Raw genomic sequence first — 26,302 nt, forward strand, 5'->3', positions numbered from 1 at the left:
AGAGTCAAGACTGACCCAGTTTACATAGCAAGGTTAAGGTCAGCCAGGGTAACATTGCAAGACTCTGCTAAAAAAAATAATAATAGTAGTAATAAAATACATTCAATTTTCAAATAAATTGTGCATTTAAACTTTCCACACTAAATTTCTAAAGAAAAAATCATGATAGGTAGACTTTTAGTAAGTCTAGTCATTATACAAGAATACCATAGTCTGAAGGGTTTATAAATGACAGAGGTCTATTTGTTATATTCCTTGGGGCTACAAAGTCTGAAATCAAAGAACTGGCAGACTTGATGTATAGCAAAGGTCTTACCCATCTTTTATAAATTGAGCTGTGTGTGTGTGTGTGTGTGTGTGTGTGTATCTTTCTGTGTGTTTCTGTGTGTATGCGTCTCTGTGTCTGTGTGTGAGTCTATAGTGTCTGTATCTATGTGCGTGTGTGTGTGTTGTGTGTCTGTGTGTGTGTGTGTGTGTGTGTGTGTGTGTGTGTGTGTGTGTGTGTGGTCTTCATGTGAAAGAAGGGACAAGCAAACTCCTTTGACCTTGTTCTTAAGAGGTCATACTTCATGAGGGTCATTCATGAGGGTCATACTTCTATGATCCAATCATTTCCTCAAAGCCCCACCTTCTTGTTTATGCTTTATTATGTGCATGTATATGCAGGTCCCCACAGAGGCCAGAGAGAGTGCAGGATCCTTTGGAGCTGGAGTCACAAGAGGTTGTGAGACACCTGGTGTGAGTGCTAGAAACAAAAGTGTTTCTGTGCATCAGCATAAGCACTTGTAACCACTGAGACATCTCTGCAGCCAGAAACCACTGCCACCATCTTCTTTATTATGACCTCAAGAGGGTTTTCAGTGGAGACTGTCCAAGAGATGCCTGTTCAAGCCACAGCATTTGTGTCCCTGGACAAAGTGACAGTAACATTTAATAATACTTGGTATTTTAGCTCTATACTAGATAAAAAATATTGTCACAGTGGGCATTCTTAATCAATAGTATGTATTTTGGCATGGAGTTTTTTTGTAACTTTGCTAAAATTTCTGGACTAGGTGCCTGAGTTTTGCATGCTGTAAAATACAACAAAGTCCACTAAGTAAGAAAAGAAACCTGCAGGGGCTCTCTGAATACAAGCCAAAGGTAAAGCCACTGTAGAATCAATGCTGTTTCAAAACCTGCGCTTATTTTAGAAATTAATTTCAAGCATGTTTGGAAATAATTGTAATTCTAATAAGAATTAAAATTCAAGCCATTAAGGGTGATAAATATTTAAAAGCATTTGGTCTAGAAATTAAGCAGGAACAGAGCAAAGAAACTCGTGTAATCAAAGCCGCTGTGGCGGAGTGAAATATCTGTTTTGTGCAAGGATTTGCAGCCCAAACTGTTAATCACTGAGAACACGTTCTCATGCTAAAACCAGTGCTTCAGTCACATGTGCCTGATATTTATTCCTGAAGAGTTTGACTCTGGGTGCTTATTCTTATTTTAATTCCATTCAGCCTCTAGTTGCTGAATCATAACCATCTGTACGCAAACCTGTTTGCACAAACCTACTCCTTTAACCCAGACTACATCAAACCTAACAGAAAACCCCACATTCAAATCCAGCATCTTCTTTCTTTGTATAATTTAACTACTCACTCATGTTTGGGATAGACTTCTTTCTTTCCAAAAAGATTTATTTGTATTCATTCAGTTGTACATGTCTGCATGTGTACTGTTATGTGCATGTGAGTGCAAGGTACCAGCAGAGTCCAGAAGAGGATATCTAATCCCCTGGAGCTTGTGTTACAGGCCTTTGTGATATGCCTGACCTGGTACCTGGCAAATGGACTCCAGCAAGCACTCTTAACTGCTGAGCCATCTCTCCAGCCCTAAGACAGAGTTCAGACTGCCACTGTGGCAAAGCACTCTGCTTCCCAACCTGTTGACTAAGACCCTGCAGGGGGAACCAACCAAGTGGGGACTCTTCAAAAATAAGAAAAGTGAACTAAGAGCCTCAAAGTAATGTATAAGGCTAAATTTGAACTCCTTTCCTCTCTGTGCATGAGTTAATTGCCTAAATTCACTTGCTTGGCCTACTGTGGCCAAATGCCACAAACTGAGTGGCTTAAAAGAAAGAATGAAATGCATGACTCTGGAGTCTAAAAGTCTGAAGTGAAAGCACGAGCAAAGCCATTTCCTTCTGAGTGCCTTAAAAAATCTACATCTGTGTGGTTCCTCTCCGGGCTTCTGGCAGTTTCCTGGTTCTCATTATGGGGTCTTGGTGGCAGAAACAACAGCCAAATCCACACTCTCATTGTCCTTTAACTTTCTCTCTGTGTGCTATCACCAAAGCTCTCATAACAGGATACCAGTCATTTTAGATTAGAATTACTGTGTTTTATAAAAGAGGAACCAGGATATGTTTTGTAGAGCCAGGCATGGTGGGGTGGGAGGGGTACCTTGGCGGGCCCATGCTAAGGCATCCCTTCCCCCTGAAGTACCAGCCATATGATGGGTGTAGTGTAGAATAGAGTTTATTTAGGACACGGAAGGAGGAATTGAGAAGAGAGTAGAGACTGGGAAGGACAGACAGACAGACACAGAGAGGCAGAGAGAGACAGAGACAGAAAGATAGAGAGACAGAGAGACATACAGAGAAGAAGAGAGGCCAGCCAGGAACCTATGGAGGAAGGGGAAAGGGATAAGGGGCAGAGAAAGGGGTAAGGGAAAGAAAAGAGTCAGTCTTGGTGGTTGGGGTGAGGGACTTCCCAATCTCAGGGAACAGGAGAGGAACCCCACCCTCTAGAATAGGTAACAGGTAGAAAATTAGGCTACTAATTGGCAGCTGTACTTATCCAGATGGGGTCTGTTTGGTCTGTGAGAGGTAGATCTGATCTGAGTATGTTTCTTGGAGCTTATAAGTTAACAAAAGAGATAAATTTATTAACAGCATGAACATTCTTTAAGATGAGCTTAGGGAAGATAAAAACCTTTCGTGAAAAACAGGAGCAAGAAGGTCTCTTTTGCAATAGTGATAAAAACTGCATGGTATTGGTACAGAGACAGACAGATAGACCAATGGAATAGAATTGAAGACCCAGAAATGAACCCACACACCTATGGGCACTTGATTTTTGACAAAGGAGTCAAAACCATCCAATGGAAAAAAGATAGCATTTTCAGCAAATGGTGCTGGTTCAACTGGAGGTCAACATGTAGAAGAATGCAGATTGATCCATGCTTATCACCCTGTACAAAGCTTAAGTCCAAGTGGATCAAGGACCTCCACATCAAACCAGACACACTCAAACTAATAGAAGAAAAAGTGGGGAAGCATCTTGAACACATGGGCACTGGAGAAAATTTCCTGAACAAAACACCAATGGCTTATGCTCTAAGATCAAGAATCGACAAATGGGATCTCATAAAACTGCAAAGCTTCTGTAAGGCAAAGGACACTGTGGTTAGGACAAAACGACAACCAACAGATTGGGAAAAGATCTTTACCAATCCTACAACTGATAGAGGGCTTATATCCAAAATATACAAAGAACTCAAGAAGTTAGACTGCAGGGAGACAAAAAACCCTATTAAAAAATGGGGTTCAAGGGGTTGGGGATTTAGCTCAGTGGTAGAGCGCTTGCCTAGGAAGCACAAGGCCCTGGGTTCGGTCCCCAGCTCCGAAAAAAAGAACCAAAAAAAAAAAAAAGATGGGGTTCAGACCTAAACAAAGAATTCATAGCTGAGGAATGCCGAATGACTGAGAAACACCTAAAGAAATGTTCAACATCTTTAGTCATAAGGGAAATACAAATCAAAACAACCCTGAGATTTCACCTCACACCAGTGAGAATGGCTACGATCAAAAACTCAGGTGACAGCAAATGCTGGCGAGGATGTGGAGAAAGAGGAACACTCCTCCATTGTTGGTGGGATTGCAGACTGGTACAACCATTCTGGAAATCAGTCTGGAGGTTCCTCAGAAAATTGGACATTGACCTACCTGAGGACCCAGCTATACCTCTCTTGGGTATATACCCAAAAGATGCCCCAACATATAGCAAAGACACATGCTCCACTATGTTCATAGCAGCCTTATTTATAATAGCCAGAAGCTGGAAAGAACCCAGATGCCCTTCAACAGAGGAATGGATACAGAAAATGTGGTACATCTACACAATGGAATATTACTCAGCTATCAGAAACAATGACTTTATGAAATTCACAGGCAAATGGTTGGAACTGGAAAATATCATCCTGAGTGAGGTAACCCAATCACAGAAAAACACACATTGTATGCACTCGTTGATAAGTGGCTATTAGCCCAAATGCTTGAATTACCCTAGATGCACATGAAACTCAAGAAGAATGACCAAAATGCAAATACTTCACTCCTTCTTTAAAAGGGGAACAAGAATACCCTTGGGAGGGAATGGGGAGGCAAAGTTTAGAACAGAGGCAGAAGGAACACCCATTCAGAGCCCGCCCCACATGTGGCCCATACATATACAACCACCCAATTAGATGAGATGGATGAAGCAAAGAAGTGCAGGCTGACAGGAACCGGATGTAGATCTCTCCTGAGAGACAGCAAATACAGAGGCGAATGCCAGCAGCAAACCACTGAACTGAGAACGGGACCCCCATTGAAGGAATCAGAGAAAGGACTGAAAGAGCTTGAAGGAGCTTGAGACCCTATATGAACAACAATGCCAACCAACCAGAGCTTTCAGGACTAAGCCACTACCCAAAGACTATACATGGACTGACCCTGGGCTCCAACCTCATAGGTAGCAATGAATATCCTAGTAAGAGCACCAGTTGAAGGGGAAGCCCTTGGTCCTGCCAAGACTGAACCCCCAGTGAATGGGACTGTTGGGGGAGGGGAGGATGGGGAGGGGAACACCCATACAGAAGGGGAGAGGGGGGAGTTAGGGGGATGTTGGCCCAGAAACCGGGAAGGGGAATAACAATCGAAATGTAAATAAATACTCAAGTTAATAAAGATGGGAAAAAAAAGAAGGTCTCTTTTCTTCTGTCTAGGAGACTAGATATAGATATAGATATAGACATAGACATAGATAAAATTGAGCATGATGAGAAACAATTTTAAGTTTAAATTTAAAAGACAATTAAAGGAAACCAGAAAACTCAATGACCTTGTGATAGTTGATCATATAGTTTAGCAGGAGAAACACCGTAAGTTTATGGCTAGAAGATAACCAAAGGGAACTTAAATGTGTAACTATGACAGCTGATAGTGTAGATTTAGCATGAGAAATACTTTAAGTCTATGGTTAAAAGATAACTAGGCAAACTTAAAATCTGTACTTGTGATTACATAGTTGGGTCATATAGTAGAATGTCTTATTAGAGTTAGGCTAACTTATAAGAACTCTATTGGTTAATGTTAGGATAGTGGCATAACAAGGGGAGGAAATATGGAAACTGAGTTTAGATAAGGAAGTAGCAGAAAGTTACATATGTGAGAGGTTACATCTGAACTTGTGTATTATTTATCGTGAAGCCTGTGACCAAGGCAAACCTGTCTGTCTTCAATAAGAGATACGGTAGTCTTAACTAGTTAACAATTAACTAATAAGCTAATACGGTGGTGGATTACCTTAGGGTAAGGAGCTAGAGGTCTGTTTTCTGGCTGTCAAGCTGCAGTTGGCTTAGCCGTCAATGTAGTCAGAAATCTGGGAAGAATAAATTATAATCTAGATGTCATATATTAATTAAAATGACAGAGATTGGCCTATAGTCCACTACTTAAACTGTGGTCTCCATCCCAACTCAGGCAGAGTCAGTTTGACCACCAGTCCCAGAAGTCAAGAAGCTTTTCCCTGTGGAGTAAGAAAGTGGTAGGAATGACCCACCTTGTCTTAGGCAATATAAGGCATTTAACATTTAATGTTCTCTGTTTGTCCGTGGTCTAGGCTGAGCCCTGGCAGTGGGAAAGGGAATGAAGCAATGTTTCTTAGTGGTTATCACACCTCCAGGCAGTCTTGTCGCTGTGATCATATTAACTCAAAGACTTTGTTTGGGGTGGGAGGAGGGGGCGTCACCGTTAGGCTTTGGGAGTCTGTCATAATGAGCTTAAACATTTAACATTATAATTAGATTTTTGATGAGATTGAGAGCCACTACCTATTAAGCATATCTGAGCTAAGCAATCTGTATTTTTTTAATTACTTGTAGTGGCTTGTATCTAGCAAACAGAGAGTATATTATAACTTAATAACAGTAATGTCAGTAGCAAAAATAAGCTAAACGTATATTTAAGGCAGTGGTCTTTAACTTAGGGCAGCGACCTTTAACCTTTCTACTGTTGTAAATCTTTACATTAACATTAAAATTATTATTTACCAAGGTAGGATAGAAGTTGGTGACCCTAAGTCAGGCTGGTCTAAGGTGAGGAGGCAGTGAGGAGAGAACTGCCCATAACAAAAATGGTGGGTAGTCATGGGACCGCCTTAACCAAGATGGTGCTGTAGCTACAGCCAGCCACGTGACCACTCTTACCTAAAATGGAATTAAAGCAATAGTATAGGAAAACCTTATCTGCCCACAATAAAGATGGCAGACAGTCGTGAGACTGCCCCCAACCAAGATGATGCTGAAGCTACGCTCCACCTGGAGGAAAGTCACAGGTTTGTTATATCTTAGAATGGCAGAAGCCCCTTCTTATTGGCAGAAAAAACAAATAGAGATAAATATAAAAGAGACAAGTGGAGCAGAGAGTCTGCCTGCATACAGGGATCCCTTCTCCTGTTACATCTGGCTTAGAGCTGGTTCGGACTAGAATGGAAAGAAACCAGAGAGCTAGACAGCCGTGGCAGCAGGCAGGCAGTGGTTCACCACAGAGCGGCACAGGCAGCTCCACAGCTGTACAGTCAAGGGGGCAGGAAACTGGGAGCAGAGAGCAAAGAAATGAAGCACCAAGATATTAAGAGGGAAGGAGAAAGCCTACGTAGAAATCTTTCCGGTTCTTGGTGAGAGAGAGAGACCTAACCACCTGGTCAGGTGGGCACTCCTGAGGCTGCAGAGCGGAAGAGACCACCAACACTGCTCACCCCTGCCCACATCCCTGGCCCAAGAGGAAACTGTATAAGGCCTCTGGGCTCCTCCTCTGGGGGAGGGCCCAGGAGCGGCAGGACCCCTGCCTGAGACACCGCAAGAACGTGAAGGAAACAGACCGGATAAACAGTTCTCTGCACCCAAATCCCGTGGGAGGGAGACAAGCCTGGGAAACCAGAAGAGACTGCTCTCTGCACACACATCTCGGACGCCAGAGGAAAAAGCCAAAGACCATCTGGAACCCTGGTGCACTGAAGCTCCCGGAAGGGGCGGCACAGGTCTTCCTGGTTGCTGCTGCTGCAGAGAGTCCGTAGGCAGCACCCCACGAGGGAATTTGAGCCTCGGGACCACAGGTAAGACCAAATTTTCTGCTGCAAGTGACCTGTCTGGTGAACTCAAGACACAGGCCCACAGGAACAGCTGAAGACCTGGAGAGGAAAAACTACACGCCCGAAAGCAGAACACTCTGTCCCCATAACTGACTGAAAGAGAGGAAAACAGGTCTACAGCACTCCTGACACACAGGCTTATAGGACAGTCTAGCCACTGTCAGAAATAGCAGAACAAAGTAACACTAGAGATAATCTGATGGCGAGAGGCAAGCGCAGGAACCCAAGCAACAGAAACCAAGACTACATGGCACCATCGGAACCCAATTCTCCCATCAAAACAAACATGGAATATCCAAACACACCAGAAAAGCAAGATCTAGTTTCAAAATCATTTTTGATCATGATGCTGGAGGACTTCAAGAAAGACGTGAAGAACTCCCTTAGAGAACAAGTAGAAGCCTACAGAGAGGAATCGCAAAAATCCCTGAAAGAACTCCAGGAAAACATAAATAAACAAGTAGAAGCCCATAGAGAGGAGACACAAAAATCCCTGAAAGAATTCCAGGAAAACATAAATAAACAAGTAGAAGCCCATAGAGAGGAGACACAAAAATCCCTGAAAGAATTCCAGGAAAACACAATCAAACAGTTGAAGGAATTAAAAATGGAAATAAAAAGCAATCAAGAAAGAACACATGGAAACAACCCTGAATATAGAAAACCAAAAGAAGAGACAAGGAGCTGTAGATACAAGCTTCACCAACAGAATACAAGAGATGGAAGAGAGAATCTCAGGAGCAGAAGATTCCATAGAAATCATTGACTCAACTGTCAAAGACAATGTAAAGCGGAAAAAGCTACTGGTCCAAAACATACAGGAAATCCAGGACTCAATGAGAAGATCAAACCTAAGGATACTAGGTATAGAAGAGAGTGAAGACTCCCAGCTCAAAGGACCAGTAAATATCTTCAACAAAATCATAGAAGAAAACTTCCCTAACCTAAAAAAAGAGATACCCATAGACATACAAGAAGCCTACAGAACTCCAAATAGATTGGACCAGAAAAGAAACACCTCCCGTCACATAATTGTCAAAACACCAAACGCACAAACTAAAGAATGAATATTAAAAGCAGTAAGGGAAAAAGGTCAAGTAACATATAAAGGCAGACCTATCAGAATCACACCAGACTTCTCGCCAGAAACTATGAAGGCCAGAAGATCCTGGACTGATGTCATACAGACCCTAAGAGAACACAAATGCCAGCCCAGGTTACTGTATCCAGCAAAACTCTCAATTAACATTGATGGAGAAACCAAGATATTCCATGACAAAACCAAATTTACACAATATCTTTCTACAAATCCAGCACTACAAAGGATAATAAATAGTAAAGCCCAACATAAGGAGGCAAGCTATACCCTAGAAGAAGCAAGAAACTAATCGTCTTGGCAACAAAACAAAGAGAATGAAAGCACACAACATAACCTCACTTCCAAATATGAATATAACGGGAAGCAATAATCACTATTCCTTAATATCTCTCAATATCAATGGCCTCAACTCCCCAATAAAAAGACATAGATTAACAAACTGGATATGCAACGAGGACCCTGCATTCTGCTGCCTACAGGAAACACACCTCAGAGACAAAGACAGACACTACCTCAGAGTGAAAGGCTGGAAAACAACTTTCCAAGCAAATGGTCGGAAGAAGCAAGCTGGAGTAGCCATTCTAATATCAAATAAAATCAATTTTCAACTAAAAGTCATCAAAAAAGATAAGGAAGGACACTTCATATTCATCAAAGGAAAAATCCACCAAGATGAACTCTCAATCCTAAATATCTATGCCCCAAATACAAGGGCACCTACATACGTAAAAGAAACCTTACTAAAGCTCAAAACACACATTGCACCTCACACAATAATAGTGGGAGATTTCAACACACCACTCTCATCAATGGACAGATCATGGAAACAGAAATTAAACAGAGATGTAGACAGACTAAGAGAAGTCATGAGCCAAATGGATTTAACGGATATTTATAGAACATTCTATCCTAAAGCAAAAGGATATACCTTCTTCTCAGCTCCTCATGGTACTTTCTCCAAAATTGACCATATAATTGGTCAAAAAACGGGCCTCAACAGGTACAGAAAGATAGAAATAATCCCATGCGTGCTATCAGACCACCACGGCCTAAAACTGGTCTTCAATAACAATAAGGGAAGAATGCCCACATATACGTGGAAATTGAACAATGCTCTACTCAATGATAACCTGGTCAAGGAAGAAATAAAGAAAGAAATTAAAAACTTTTTAGAATTTAATGAAAATGAAGGTACAACATACCCAAACTTATGGGACACAATGAAAGCTGTGCTAAGAGGAAAACTCATAGCGCTGAGTGCCTGCAGAAAGAAACAGGAAAGAGCATATGTCAGCAGCTTGACAGCACACCTAAAAGCTCTAGAACAAAAAGAAGCAAATACACCCAGGAGGAGTAGAAGGCAGGAAATAATCAAACTCAGAGCTGAAATCAACCAAGTAGAAACAAAAAGGACCATAGAAAGAATCAACAGAACCAAAAGTTGGTTCTTTGAGAAAATCAACAAGATAGATAAACCCTTAGCCAGACTAACGAGAGGACACAGAGAGTGCGTCCAAATTAACAAAATCAGAAATGAAAAGGGAGAAATAACTACAGATTCAGAGGAAATTCAAAAAATCATCAGATCTTACTATAAAAACCTATATTCAACAAAACTTGAAAATCTTCAGGAAATGGACAATTTCCTAGACAGAAACCAGGTATCGAAGTTAAATCAGGAACAGATAAACCAGTTAAACAACCCCATAACTCCTAAGGAAATAGAAGCAGTCATTAAAGATCTCCCAACCAAAAAGAGCCCAGGTCCAGACGGGTTTAGTGCAGAATTCTATCAAACCTTCATAGAAGACCTCATACCAATATTATCCAAACTATTCCACAAAATTGAAACAGATGGAGCCCTACCGAATTCCTTCTACGAAGCCACAATTACTCTTATACCTAAACCACACAAAGACACAACAAAGAAAGAGAACTTCAGACCAATTTCCCTTATGAATATCGACGCAAAAATACTCAATAAAATTCTGGCAAACCGAATTCAAGAGCACATCAAAACAATCATCCACCATGATCAAGTAGGCTTCATCCCAGGCATGCAGGGATGGTTTAATATACGGAAAACCATCAACGTGATCCATCATATAAACAAACTGAAAGAACAGAACCACATGATCATTTCATTAGATGCTGAGAAAGCATTTGACAAAATTCAACACCTCTTCATGATAAAAGTCCTGGAAAGAATAGAAATTCAAGGCCCATACCTAAACATAGTAAAAGCCATATACAGCAAACCAGTTGCTAACATTAAACTAAATGGAGAGAAACTTGAAGCAATCCCACTAAAATCAGGGACTAGACAAGGCTGCCCACTCTCTCCCTACTTATTCAATATAGTTCTTGAAGTTCTAGCCAGAGCAATCAGACAACAAAAGGAGATCAAGGGGATACAGATCGGAAAAGAAGAGGTCAAAATATCACTATTTGCAGACGACATGATAGTATATTTAAGTGATCCCAAAAGTTCCACCAGAGAACTACTAAAGCTGATAAACAACTTCAGCAAAGTGGCTGGGTATAAAATTAACTCAAATAAATCAGTTGCCTTCCTCTATACAAAAGAGAAACAAGCCGAGAAAGAAATTAGGGAAACGACACCCTTCATAATAGACCCAAATAATATAAAGTACCTCGGTGTGACTTTAACCAAGCAAGTAAAAGATCTGTACAATAAGAACTTCAAGACACTGAGGAAAGAAATTGAAGAAGACCTCAGAAGATGGAAAGATCTCCCATGCTCATGGATTGGCAGGATTAATATAGTAATAATGGCCATTTTACCAAAAGCGATTTACAGATTCAATGCAATCCCCATCAAAATACCAATCCAATTCTTCAAAGAGTTAGACAGAACAATTTGCAAATTCATCTGGAATAACAAAAAACCCAGGATAGCTAAAACTATCCTCAACAATAAAAGGACTTCAGGGGGAATCACTATCCCTGAACTCAAGCAGTATTACAGAGCAATAGTGATAAAAACTGCATGGTATTGGTACAGAGACAGACAGATAGACCAATGGAATAGAATTGAAGACCCAGAAATGAACCCACACACCTATGGGCACTTGATTTTTGACAAAGGAGCCAAAAACCATCCAATGGAAAAAAGATAGCATTTTCAGCAAATGGTGCTGGTTCAACTGGAGGTCAACATGTAGAAGAATGCAGATCGATCCATGCTTATCACCCTGTACAAAGCTTAAGTCCAAGTCGATCAAGGACCTCCACATCAAACCAGACACACTCAAACTAATAGAAGAAAAACTAGGGAAGCATCTAGAACACATGGGCACTGGAGAAAATTTCCTGAACAAAACACCAATGGCTTATGCTCTAAGATCAAGAATCAACAAATGGGATCTCATAAAACTGCAAAGCTTCTGTAAGGCAAAGGACACTGTGGTTAGGACAAAACGACAACCAACAGATTGGGAAAAGATCTTTACCAATCCTACAACAGATAGAGGCCTTATATCCAAAATATACAAAGAACTCAAGAAGTTAGACCGCAGGGAGACAAATAACCCTATTAAAAAATGGGGTTCAGAGCTAAACAAAGAATTCACAGCTGAGGAATGCCGAATGGCTGAGAAACACCTAAAGAAATGTTCAACATCTTTAGTCATAAGGGAAATGCAAATCAAAACAACCCTGAGATTTCACCTCACACCAGTGAGAATGACTAAGATCAAAAACTCAGGTGACAGCAGATGCTGGCGAGGATGTGGAGAAAGAGGAACACTCCTCCATTGTTGGTGGGATTGCAGACTGGTAAAACCATTCTGGAAATCAGTCTGGAGGTTCCTCAGAAAATTGGACATTGAACTGCCTGAGGATCCAGCTATACCTCTCTTGGGCATATACCCAAAAGATTCCTCAACATACAAAAGAGACACGTGCTCCACTATGTTCATAGCAGCCTTATTTATAGTAGCCAGAAACTGGAAAGAACCCAGATGCCCTTCAACAGAGGAATGATACAGAAAATGTGGTACATCTACACAATGGAATATTACTCAGCTATCAAAAACAACGAGTTTATGAAACTCGTAGGCAAATGGTTGGAACTGGAAAATATCATCCTGAGTGAGCTAACCCAATCACAGAAAGACATACATGGTATGCACTCATTGATAAGTGGCTATTAGCCCAAATGCTTGAATTACCCTAGATCCCTAGAACAAACGAAACTCAAGACGGATGATCAAAATGTGAATGCTTCACTCCTTCTTTAAATGAGGAAAAAGAATACCCTTGGCAGGGAAGGGAGAGGCAAAGATTAAAACAGAGACTGAAGGAACACCCATTCAGAGCCTGCCCCACATGTGGCCCATACATATACAGCCACCCAATTAGACAAGATGGATGAAGCAAAGAAGTGCAGACCGACAGGAGCCGGATGTAGATCTCTCCTGAGAGACACAGCCAGAATACAGCAAATACAGAGGCGAATGCCAGCAGCAAACCACTAAACTGAGAATAGGACCCCCGTTGAAGGAATCAGAGAAAGAACTGGAAGAGCTTGAAGGGGCTCGAGACCCCAAAAGTACAACAATGCCAAGCAACCAGAGCTTCCAGGGACTAAGCCACTACCTAAAGACTATACATGGCCTGACCCTGGACTCTGACCTCATAGGTAGCAATGAATATCCTAGTAAGAGCACCAGTGGAAGGGGAAGCCCTGGGTCCTGCTAAGACTGAACCCCCAGTGAACTAGACTGTTGGGGAGAGGGCGGCAATGGGGGGAGGGTTGGGAGGGGGACACCCATAAGGAAGGGGAGGTGGGAGGGGGATGTTTGTCCGGAAACCGGGAAAGGGAATAACACTTGAAATGTATATAAGAAATACTCAAGTTAATAAAAAAAAAAAAGAAAGAAATCTTTCCATTTTTCGGATCGCTGGTGAGAGTTGTAAGGGTTTTGTTGTTGTTGTTGTTGTTGTTGTTGTTGTTGTTGTTGCTGCTGCTGTTGTTTTGCTTTGTTTTGTTTTGTTTTTTTAAGCACAGTGAAGTGGCCTGTAGAGTTATTGCTTTCTGGGTATTGGGGCCAAATTTAGGCTGAGAATTTGGAAGCCTTTTAGATTGGGAAGCATCCCAGTAGGGAGCCTGGGAGTGGTGTCGAAGACACACCCTTTCTGGGTGGGAGTAGAAGTTATTAATTATTCCTACCAGTGTCCTGAGGATAAATTAATAATTAGAAAGTGGCAGCAGCGGTGCCCGGCCAGTGCCCTAAGTGACAGTGGGAGAGCGATTCAACTAAGCCTAGAATTTCAAACCATTACAATGAGTTACCAGAGGGACAGAGACAAGAGAGAGAGAGAGAGAAACAGAGAGAACATGAAAGTGATAAGGACAAGTCCTCTAGAAGAGTAGGACACAGCTTAGGTGTATAGAATCAAGACCCATTGCACATATCTATTTTGTTTTGGGGATTTTTATTCTTCAGTTGGTTTTTTGTTTGGGGGGGTTGTTTTGGTTTGGTTTTTTGTTTGTTCGTTCGTTTGTTCTTTCATTTGTTTGTTTCAGATTTTTGGTATTGGATATTTTTATTTATTTGCATGTCAAATGTTATCCTAATTCCCAGTTTCCCATCCATAAGCCCCCTATCTCATCCCACCCTCCCCCTTCTTTTTTGAGGGTGTTCCCTCACCTTTGTACCTCCCCTCCCTGATGTTCCACTACACTGGGGGGGTCGAGCCTTGGCAGGACCAAGAGCCGGGCTTCTCCTTCCATTGGTACCTAACAAGGCCATCCTCAGCTACATATGCAGCTGGAGCCATGGGTCTGCCCATGTGTATTCTTTGGATGGTGGTTTAGTCCCTGGCGGCTATGGTTGGTTGGTATTGTTCTTATGGGACCTCAGGTAGTGCAATGTCCAATTTTCTGAGGAAACTCCAGACTGATTTCCAGAGTGGTTGTACCAGTTTGCAATCCCACCAACCACAGAGGAATGTTCCTCTTTCTCCACATCCTTGCCAGCATCTGCTGTCACCTAAGTTTTTTATCTTAGCCATTCTGACTAGTGTGAGGTGGAATCTCAAGGTTGTTTTAATTTGCATTTCCCTGATGACTAAGGATGTTGATCATTTCTTTAGGTGCTTCTAAACCATTCAATAATCCTCAGCTGACAACTTTTTGCTTGGCTCTATACCCCATTACTAATAGGCTTTTTTGGCTCTCTGGAGTATAACTTCTTTTTTTTTTCACCCAATTGGTAAGATATAATTGCCCACTTAAACATACAAAGCCTGGTACCATCCATCCTTGAGAACATTAATAACGACCTGTGAATACATAGAGTGGAATCTTTACATCAGCCTCCATTGTCCTATTGTCCTGCCACAGCTTCTCTCTCTCTCTCTCTCTCTCTCTCTCTCTCTCTCTCTCTCTCTCTCTCTCTCCACTCCTGAAGTATAACTTCTTGAGTTCCTTGGATATTTTGGATATTTTGTCAAAAATCAAGTACCCATAGGTGTGTGGGTTCATTTCTGGGTCTTCAATTCTGTTCCATTGGTCTATCTGTCTGTCTCTGTACCAATACCATGTAGTTTTTATCACTATTGCTCTGTAATATTGCTTGAGTTCAGGGATAGTGATTCCCCCTGAAGTCCTTTTATTGTTGAGGATAGTTTTAGCTATCCTGGGTTTTTTGTTATTCCAGATGAATTTGCAAATTGTTCTGTCTAACTCTTTGAAGAATTGGATTGGTATTTTGATGGGGATTGCATTGAATCTGTAGATTGCTTTTGGTAAAATGGCCAATTTTACTATATTAATCCTGCCAATCCATGAGCATGGGAGATCTTTCCATCTTCTGAGGTCTTCTTCAATTTCTTTCTTCAGAGTCTTGAAGTTCTTATTGTACAGATCTTTTACTTGCTTGGTTAAAGTCACACCGAGGTACTTTATATTATTTGGGTCTATTATGAAGGGTGTCGTTTCCCTAATTTCTTTCTCGGCTTGTTTCTCTTTTGTGTAGAGGAAGGCTACTGATTTATTTGAGTTAATTTTATACCCAGCCACTTTACTGAAGTTGTTTATCAGCTTTAGTAGTTCTCTGGTGGACCTTTTGGGATCACTTAAATATACTATCATATCATCTGCAAATAGTGATATTTTGACTTCTTCTTTTCCGATCTGTATCCCCTTGACCTCCTTTTGTTGTCTGATTGCTCTGGCTAGAACTTCAAGTACTATATGGAATAAGTAGGAAGAGAGCAGGTAGCCTTGTCTAGTCCCTGATTTTAGTGAGATTGCTTCAAGTTTCTCTTCTTTTAGTTTAATGTTAGCGACTGGTTTGCTGTATATTGCTTTTACTATGTTTAGGTATGGGCCTTGAATTCCTGATCTTTCTAGGACTTTTATCATGAAGGGATGTTGAATTTTGTCAAATGCTTTCTCAACATCTAATGAAATGATCATGTGTTTTTTTTTCTTTGAGTTTGTCTATATAGTGGATTATATTGATGGATTTCTGTATATTGAACCATCTCTGCATCCCTGGGATGAAGAAGCCTACTTGATCATGAAGGATGATCATTTTGATGTTTAGCATTCAGTTTGCTAAAATTTTATTGAGTATTTTTGCACTGATAGTCATAAGGGACATTGGTCTGAAGTTCTCTTTCTTTGTTGGGTCTTTGTGTGGTTTAGGCATAAGTATAATTGTGGCTTCATAGAAGGAATTTGGTAGTGCTTCTTCTGTTTCTATTTTGTGGAATATTTTGGACAGTATTGGTATGAGGTCTTCTATGAAAGTCTGATAGAATTCTGCACTGAACCCATCTGGTCCTGGGCTTTTTTTGGTTAGGATGCTTTTAATGACTGCTTCTATTTCTTTAGGAGTTAAGGGACTGTTTGGATGGTTTATCTGATCCTGGTTTAACTTCGGTACCTGGTTTCTATCTAGAAAATTGTCCATTTCTTCCAGGTTTTCCAGTTTTGTTGAAAGTAGGTTTTCATAGTAGGATCTGATGTTTTTGTAATTTCCTCAGATTCTGTTTTATGTCTCCCTTTTCATTTCTGATTTTGTTAATTAGGATACACTCCCTGTCCCCTCTGGTTAGTCTGACTTTATCTATCTTGTTTATAGTCTTTATCTATCTTGTTGATTTCCTCAAAGAACCAGCTCCTGGTTTTGTTGATTCTTTGTATAGTCCCTTTTTGTTTCTACTTGGTTAATTTCCACCCTGAGTTTTTTCCTGCATGTATTTGCTTCTTTTTTCTAGTGATTTTAGGTGTTCTGTCAAGCTGCTAGTGCATGCTCTCTCTAATTTATTTTTTGGAGGCACTCAGAGCTATGGGTTTTCCTCTTAGTACTGCTTTCATTGTGTCCCATAAGCTTGGGTATGTTGTGCCTTCATTTTAATTAAATTCTAAAAAGTCTTTAATTTCTTTCTTTATTTCTTCCTTGACCAGGTTATCATTGAGTAGAGTGTTGTTTAGCTTCCATGTTTATGTAAGTTTCTGTCATTCTTTTTTGTTATTGAAGACCAGCCTTACTCTGTGGTGATTTGATAGGATGCATGGGATTATTTCAGTCATCTTGTAGCTGTTGAAGCCTGTTTTGTGATTGATTATATGGTCAATTTTTGAGAAGGTACCATGAGGTACTGAGAAGAAGGTATATTCTTTTTTTTAGAATGAAATGTTCTATAGATGTCCATTTGGTTCATAATTTCTGTTAGCTTCTCTGTGTCTCTGTTTAGTTTCTGTTTCCATAATCTGTCCATTGATGAAAGTGGGGTATTGAAGTCCCCCACTATTATCGTATGAGGTGTAATGTGTGCTTTGAGCTTTAGTAAAGTTTCTTTTATGAATGTAGGTGCCCTTGCACAGATATTCAGAATTGAGAGTTCATCTTGATGGAATTTTCCTTTGATGAATATGAAGTGGGCTTCCTTATCTTTTTTGATAACTTTTGGTTGGAAGTCAATTTTATTAAATATTAGAATAGCTACTCCAGCTTCTTTCTTGGGATCATTTTGCTTGTTTTCCAGCCTTTTACTCTGAGATAGTGTCTGTCTTTGTCACTGAGGTGTGTTTCCTGTATGCAGCAAAATGCTGAGTCCTCTTTATGTATCCAGTCTGTTAGTCTATGTCTTCTTATTGGGAAATTGAGTCCATTGACATTGAGAAATATTAGGCACCAATGATGGTGTTTCCTGTTATTTTTGTTGTTAAAGGTGGAATTATGTTTGTGTGGCTATCTTCTCTTGGGTTAGTTGAAATTAGATTACTTTCTTGCTTTTTCTAGGGTGTTGTTTCCTTCCTTGTGTTGGAGTTTTCCATCTATTATCCTTTGTAGGAATGTGTGAAAAGATATTGTATAAATTTGGTTTTGTCATGGAATATCTTTGTTTCTCCATCTATGTTAATTGAGAGTTTACTGCATATAATAGCCTGGGCTGGCATTTATGTTCTCTTAGGGTCTGTATGACATCTACCCAGTATCTTCTGGCTTTCATAGTCTCTGGTGAGAAGTCTGGTGTAATTCTGATAGGTCTGCCTTCATATGTTACTTGACCTTTTTCTCTTACTGCTGTTAATAGTCTTTCTTTGTTTTGTGCATTTTGTGTTTTGACTATTATGTGATGGGAGGAATTTCTTTTCTGGTCCAATATGTTTGGAGTTCTGTAGGCTTCTTGTATGTTTGTGGGCATCTCTTTCTTTAGGTTAGGGAAGTTTTCTTCTATAATTTTGTTGAAGATTTACTGGCCCTTTAAGTTAGGAGTCTTTGCTCTCTTCTACACCTATTATCCTTAGGTTTGATCTTCTCATTGTGTCCTGGATTTCGTGGATGTTTTGGGTTAGGAGCTTTTTGCTAAAGAGCTAAAAATGCTTTTTCCATTTTGCATTTTCTTTGACTGTTGTATCAATGTTCTCTATGGTATCCTCTGCTGCTAAGATTCTCTTTTCTATCTCTTTTATTCTCTGTAATACTTGTGTCTATGACTCCTGATCTTTTTCCTAGGTTTTCTATCTCCAGAGTTGTCTCCTTTATGATTTCTTTATTGTTTCTATTTCCATTTTTAGATCCTGAATGGTTTTGTTCAATTCCTTCACCCAGGGTTGTGTTTTCCTGTAATTCTTTAAGGGATTTTTATGTTTTATCTTGAAGGGTTTCTACCTTTTTACATGTGTTGTCCTGCATTTCTTTAAATGAGTTATTTATGCCCTTCTTAAAGTCCTCTAGCATCATCATGAGATGTGATTTTAAATGAGAATCTTGCTTTTCCAGTGTGTTAAGATATCCAGGGCTTACTGTGGTGGGGGAACTGGGTTCTGATGATGTCAAGTGGCCTTAAGGTTTTGCTTAAGTTTTGCCCTTGCCTTTTGCCATTTACTTACATCTAGTGTTAGGTGGTCTTGCTGTCTCTGACAGTGGCTTGACCTTCCTGTAAGCCTATGTGTCAGCACTCCTAGAGACCCGCTTTCTTCCTGTGGGATCTGGGTCCAGAGAGCTGTATCACAGGGTCAGCTCCGGGCACAGGCAGCAGGATCCTCTCCCAGACTGCTCCTTGGTTCCTGTGTCCTGAGGGCTCTGGGCAGGTCCCCCTGAAGCAGAAGTGGTGGTCTTACCTGTGCTCTCAGGTGTGTCAGCACTCCTGGAGACCAGCTTTCTCTTGGTGGGATCTGGGTACTGCATATATCTATTAAGTTTTAGTTGAATAAATAAAAATTAAGACTAAGTCTTTGAAGTACTAGGAATTTAATAAATGAATTTCAAGGGTGACAATCTATATTAATTTATGTTGAAACTTATAATAGTAATATTTGGATAGGAATTACAAGGCCCTAAGATTAAATATATATATATATATATATATATATATATATATATATATATATATCACAGTTGGTAGAGTACTTGCAGGAAGCCCTAGGTTAGATCTCCAACACTACAAAAACAAGGTGTCTTGGTGTGGTGGCTATATAATAAGTTTGAAGCCTTCCTGGACAACATGAAAATATATATAAAATGTATGAATGTATTATATGTATAAATATGTACAAATCAACTACCTGATGACAGTTTCTTAACTTTTCAATATGACTGCTAACCAACACACACAGAGGAGAATAGAGCCTGCCCTACCTGAGAACCTCAGCTCCCCTCAGTCATCAGACATCCAAAATTCTCTGCAAACACCAGCATCCCCTTATCCACAACACTGCAATGTCAAGTCAGCATTGGGACACACAGATGTAAAGAAATGCTACCTGCCCACTTTGCAAATGGAAAAATTGGTCTCCAAGTGACCAAGCAGCCTGACACTGTTAAGCAAATAGATGGTGTATCAAAAAGAGATTAAAAAATCCATGCCCCCACATCAGCACATTCTCTCTCTTTATCACCCATGTATTTCTTTGTGTTTCATTTCCCTAAGGGCTTTATAGAAATTTCTATCATTTGCAATCTGTTCTTAGTTATGTGAATCTATTTTCCCTTGAACCAGCGTTTTTCTTTCTTTGACTTAAAAGAGAAAAATAAGAACCCAGCCTTTCTAAAACATTCTGCAGCTCTCTTGTCCTTCAGTAAGAACAAGCAAAAATTGACTTAACTTTCCTGCAGACTATGTCATTGATAAAATGGTGTGATCTAAGAGAATGCCCCCACCTCTGAAAGTATGTGGGTATATCCTTAGGACTAGACTACCCAAATCTCATGCAAGTTCAAGTCAAGAAATGGTGTGACTAGGTGTGACCTTAGAATTTTCTGGGACACCCTTCTCATAATACAAAACAGCAGTAAGACCTGAAGCCCAGGAAGTACACATGACTTCCCCTGGTGTCACAGAGCAAGGACATAGTAAGCCAAGCCAAGAACATCACAGTTCTGCTGAGTCATGCCTAGGGCTGTTTGATGCATGCCAAGTGTTCTTTGTTCTAACTGGCTTGCCTTGCTTTGCCAGCCTAGAAACTAGATAACAGTGGTGGAGTGATGGACTGTGGACACGGCATCTGTTTATCTGACAAGGGAAAAGAAGACCTCTGGTTTTATGGAATACTTGTATCAGTTGGAGTGCAGGGTTAAAAAAATCACTGTTTTCTGCATCTGTTCAACTCCCTTCCTAGAAAGAGAAGGGCTACTAGGGGGCTGTCATATCCTAGGTTCTGGTAATGAGGGACAGTACAGATATCTAAATCTTCATAAGTTATAAAGTAAAACCTTAACATTGCGGCCAGAGATACAAGTTAAGAGCACTTACTTCTCTTGGAGACGACCAGGGTTTGAGCCCCATCACCCACATTGTGGCTCATAACCATCTGTAATAGAAGCTGTAGGGATCTGATACCCTCTTTTAGCCTCTGAGAGCACCAAGGACACACATGATGCACACACATACATGCAAGCCAAACCTTGATACACATAAAATAAATCTAAAGTGTTTTTAAAACAATTTGTAGTATGCAGAGATGAGTGAATTGCTATGGGAATCTATAACTAACGCCCACCTGGGCTGGTTGATGGAAGAAGACTCCACAGACGCACTGGCACTTAAACATAAATGCAAAGACAGTAGGGTCCACAGAGGGAAAAGATGGATCACAGGCCTAAAGCAGACGGAGGGGTATGAGACAGCAAGGGCAATGGGAGAGGTCCGCTGGGATCTGTGTGGGCTACATGAGGGGTCGAGCTAGACCACTTGACTCTGTTCTCCTACTCTCTACCATGTTGACTCTCTCTCTCTCTCTCTCTCTCTCTCTCTCTCTCTCTCTCTCTCTCTCTCTCTCTCTCTCTCTAAGATAGGATCCCCTAGCTTATAGCCCAAGCTAGCTTTCAACTCAAAATCCCCCTGGCCCCAATTCCCAAGTGCTGGGACTACTGACAAATGCCAGACCAGTGTAATACTCAGATATCTTTGTCCTTTTTTTTTTAATGTAAGGAAACCCACTTTGCCAACACTACTGTTACTAAAAACAATTGCTCAAAACAAAATGAAAGCAGCGCTCATTTTTGAACTATTTTTTTTTTCTTGTTAGAGAAGGCTTGTTTTCACTGAAGTGTAATTCTCAGTTCAAATTGTATTTGAGCCTATTGGGAACATTGTAACTGTAGGGATGTTGACAATGATACATTGTCAGTAAGAATGACAGGGAGGTGTCAGCAACTCAGCTAGCAAAGGATCCATAGTGTCTGCCACTGTGTTCCAGTTGATTGTTTAATGACTTTCCTAGTTGTTGCTGTTGGTTGTTTTGTTTTGTTTTTACTCACTAATCACCTGGAAATTGGATAGTGTAGAATATAGGGAATAAAATAAAATAGTGGCTTGACCACAGGTTATTTTGATGATTCCTCAAGGACAAGACATCACAAATGACAATGTGCTTTTGGAGATATTTACCTATTGTAACTACAGAAAGGTTCTCTGAAAGAATTGCTTTGCATAAATAAGTTATCTGTTTTCTTAAGGAACACAGTCGAAGTTCATTACACCTGGAGTGATGTGTCCTTAGCATAACATGCAGACGAGCGAGCTTGGCCATTTATTACTCTTGCTTTGACAATCCGAATTATCTTTTGGATATAGCCCTGAATGATAAATCAGATGGTTTAAGAGCAGGACTCAAAATTGGAAAATTGAAGTTCTAAGTGCTTTTATCTTAAGTAGATGGTACCTTGAATGGTAAGTACGCCAGCTCTGAGCTAAGTTAATGACAATGGGCTCTGTAGTGAGTGATGTTAGACTAATACAGTGTGCAGGTTCTGGGAGGCAAGGCTAAGTATGAATTGTATCTACTGACTCTCATGGAGCCCAGTTCAGCATATATGGAAATTTTTATCCTGTAGTTCTTCAGACAAACATTATAAAATATATCCAGCCAGCTTCCAGTGGATACCTGCAGATTTTCTTTGAAAAAAGACTAATACTTTTTCTTCTCCAGAGAATTATTATTCTGGGCGTCATTGTTTCACACTATTCCTTGGGTGTGTGGTGTTGGTTGGTTCGTTGGTTTTTTTAAGAAAATGTACTTACTTTCAAATGTACTTTGATTTCAAGGAGCAATGGCTCCTGCCAAGCCAATGTGGAATATCCAGTTTTCCCCTGTGTGACCAGGGTCCTATTTCAGAAATGCTAGACTTGCCAGCTTCCCTCTGAGAGGCCAGATGCATTTTCTCTCTTGGTTTTCATGACGGAGCTAGAGAAAACAGCCATGGTTACATTTTTACCATGCATTCTTTTGAAATTCCTGGATTCATTGACTGCCAGGAAGAACGTGGAAGCTATGAGCCTCTCTATCCCCACTGTGTTAGGAAAACCAGCTCCTACAGCCTGCAGTGTGAAAGTAAGGGAGTCAAAAAGAGAAACCTCCGTCTCCCTTACATCCAACCTCACTGTGCTTGAACAGGGCTTGTGGTTGTGACTGAACTATAAATTCTTCACTTCCATGTTCCCAAGGTTCAGGACCAGTTACTTCTATCACTGCTGTAACCAAATACCTAAAAGGAAGCCATTTGAGGGAAGAGGGTTCTACGTTGGTGTATGATTTAAGAAAAAATGAAGTACAGCACACAAAGGAATGTTCTTGTAAAATTCTTTTTAAAAAAAATAGTGGGGTTATTTTTGCTGTTTTTTTCCATCTTTATTAACTTGAGTATTTTTTATTTACATTTCTATTATTATTCCCCTTCCCGGTTTCCCGGCCAACATCCCCCTAACTCCTCCCCTTCCCCTTCTCTATGGGTGTTCCCCTCCCCATCCTCCCCCCATTACCTCCCTCCCCCCAACAATCAAGTTCACTGGGGGTTCAGTCTTGGGAGGACCAAGGGCTTCCCCTTCCACTGGTGCTCTTACTAGGATATTCATTGCTACCTATGGGGTCAGAGTCCAGGGTCAGTCCATGTATAGTCTTTAGGTAGTGGCTTAGTCCCTGGAAGCTCTGGTTGCTTGGCATTGTTGTTCATAAGGGGTCTCGAGCCCCTTCAAGCTCTTCCAGTTCTTTCTCTGATTCCTTCAACGGGGGTCCTATTCTCAATTCAGTGGTTTGCTGCTGGCATACGCCTCTGTATTTACTGTATTCTGGCTGTGTCTCTCAGGAGCGATCTACATCCGGTTCCTGTCAGCCTGCACTTCTTTGCTTCATCCATCTCATCTAATTGGGTGGTTGTATATGTATGGACCACATGTGGGGCAGGCTCTGAATGGGTGTTCCTTCTGCCTCTGTTCTAAACTTTGCCTCCCCATTCCCTCCCAAGGGTATTCTTGTTCCCCTTTTAAAGAAGGAGTGAAGCATTCGCATTTTGGTCATCCTTCTTGAGTTTCATGTATTCTAGGCATCTAGGGTAATTCAAGCATTTGGGCTAATAGCCACTTATCAATGAGTGCATACCGTGTGTGTTTTTCTGTGATTGGGTTACCTCACTCAGGATGATATTTTCCAGTTCCATCCATTTGCCTACGAATTTCATAAAGTCATTGTTTTTGATAGCTGAGTAATATTCCATTGTGTAGATGTACCACATTTTCTGTATCCATTCCTCTGTTGAAGGGCATCTGGGTTCTTTCCATTTTCTGGCTATTATAAATAAGGCTGCTATGAACATAGTGGAGCACGTGTCTCTTTTATATGTTGGGGCATCTTTTGGGTATATGCCCAAGAGAGGTATAGCTGGATCCTCAGACAGTTCAATGTCCAATTTTCTGAGGAACCTCCAGACTGATTTCCAGAATGGTTGTACCAGTCTGCAATCCCACCAACAATGGAGGAGTGTTCCTCTTTCTCCACATCCTCACCAGCATTTGCTGTCACCTGAGTTTTTGATCTTAGCCATTCTCACTGGTGTGAGGTGAAATCTCAGGGTTGTTTTGATTTGCAAAAAATGGTGTTTTTTACCCCCCACCCCCACCCAGGTCTGGCACCGTTGTGCCCCAAAATATCTGGTAGATATCTTCATCTCAGTTAACAAAGTGTCTCACCCGCTCTGCTCCATCCCATTTCACACTACCGAAGGCTTCTCTCTAAGCCTGGTAACAATCTCTTTACCTATCTAGTTCCCAAGGCAGGTTGCCACCATGCCAGAAATACACATCTCAATTCCCTGGCGGTCCAGTGTCTCCATCACCACAAACTCTCTTAAACTTAAATCACCACATGAAAGAACACAAAACATAACAAGATCTGATCCAATTGATAAGATATAATTGCCCACCTAGGTACACAAAGCCCTATACACATCCATCCCTTAAGAACATGCACAACAACCTGTAAAGGTGTAGAGTAGAATCCTAATATCAGCCTCCATGTTCTCTCAGTGGCTTCTCTCTCCCATCTGCTTCCGTTCCAGTCTCCTCCTTTTCCCTCAAACTTTTCTCCTGCCCATCCTTCCTTCTTGTCCAATGACAGGTCTCGTTCTATCTTGTACCCGCCTTCACCTGTATGACTGACATCCTACAAAGGAAGGCCTGGATGCAGAGCAGGAGGCAGCTGGTCACTTTGGATATATCATCAGGAAGCAGAGAGCAAAGGGAAGCCAAACCTCAATGCTCCCCCTGAGTAACTCACTTCCTTTACGGAGGCTCCACATCTTAAATATTCCACAACCTTGCAAAATAGCACCATTGGCTGGGGCCAGGGTTCAAATATGGGAGCCTCTGGAGACACCTGATATTCAAACATCAACACCCAAGAAACCAACAACAACAACAAAAACCCTCTTTGGTTATTTCTTCTAGGTCGGACGAATAGAAGACTTTCTGTACCAACTAGAAGACAGCTTCTTAAAAACTAAGAAACTGAGAACTGCTCGAAGGCAGAAGACAAAAATGAAGAGACTTCAAACTGTACAGCAAAACTAGAAACCAGGGAGCAGGCTGACTGGGGTGTCTAGAGAAGCTGGAGTATATTGGCTCTGGGCAACAAAGGCCATCACTAAAGGGCTCAGGCACACCCCCCTTGGCAAAGACAGTCTATATTTCATTACTTTTCACTGGTAGGAATAAATTTTGTCAACATATTTGACTTGACTCATGTTCAAATTCTTGTTGTTTAAAGAGCTCATGTAATAACCACTGCTTCATCTGCCTTCTTTTTCCAGACTTGACGAAGGTATGCTACATCTACCCAAGGATGCACATAATCATGTGTGCTTCTTAGAAAATAGTCACATGTCACATGCAGATAAGTGTCCATTTAAAATGATGAAGCTGATAGTATACTTTCTCGGTTCTTTAAAAATATGTGCATCTGTTGCTTGGCTGATACTCTCAGTTCTCTCATTGAGAGCTCCATTCCTTCCTCTGGAGATTTTATACTGCATTTTACCTGCTCTTTAGGCAAAACATAAATTCACATATTTGGCATGAGTGTGGTGAATCAGAAGCTATCTCAAGAGATCCCAACTAATGCCCATAAGAGGACTTAGAAACAGGGATGTTAGGAGGGACTCGGATAGAAAGCAACATAAACAGATAAGTGCAACTCATAAATATTAAGAATAATAAATTAGGTCTTACAGAACCTCCAAAACAAGAGCATGACAAGTACGAGCATTTCTTGATACAATGAAGTAGCAAAGGAACAGATTAAGTGAGAGCCTGCTCTTAACATATGAGAGTTTTATGTAGTCATAATAGTTCAAGACATAAATATTGAAATGGGCCAGTTGGGACTTCAGGTTCTCTAGGCATCATTTATTCAACTCCTACTTTTTATCAAATGGCTCCCTTTCCTCCACACCCCACAGGGACTACACCTCCACTGCCCGCCTCTCACAAC

The 26,302-nt window shown here is 40.8% G+C and overlaps 1 protein-coding gene across 10 annotated transcripts in view; it reads left to right on the plus strand.

Moving 5' to 3' along the window:
- The window catches only part of Spata16 (spermatogenesis associated 16), a 380,391-nt gene extending 354,850 nt beyond the window's left edge, over positions 1–25,541 (plus strand). For 5 of the 10 annotated variants that reach the window (XM_063282699.1, XM_008760900.3, XM_063282700.1 and 2 more), the window contains one exon: positions 25,261–25,541. In XM_063282699.1, the coding sequence (XP_063138769.1) occupies positions 25,261–25,383 (123 nt within the window). In that variant the 3' untranslated portion in view covers positions 25,384–25,541. Of the gene's footprint in view, positions 1–24,931; positions 25,201–25,260 lie in introns of those variants that run through there. The other 5 variants (XM_039103603.2, XM_039103601.2, XM_039103602.2 and 2 more) reach the window with 3 other exon arrangements.
- Positions 25,542–26,302: the final 761 nt, after the last annotated feature.

Source organism: Rattus norvegicus, chromosome 2 (assembly GCF_036323735.1).
Source record: "Rattus norvegicus strain BN/NHsdMcwi chromosome 2, GRCr8, whole genome shotgun sequence".
NCBI lineage: Eukaryota > Metazoa > Chordata > Mammalia > Rodentia > Muridae > Rattus > Rattus norvegicus.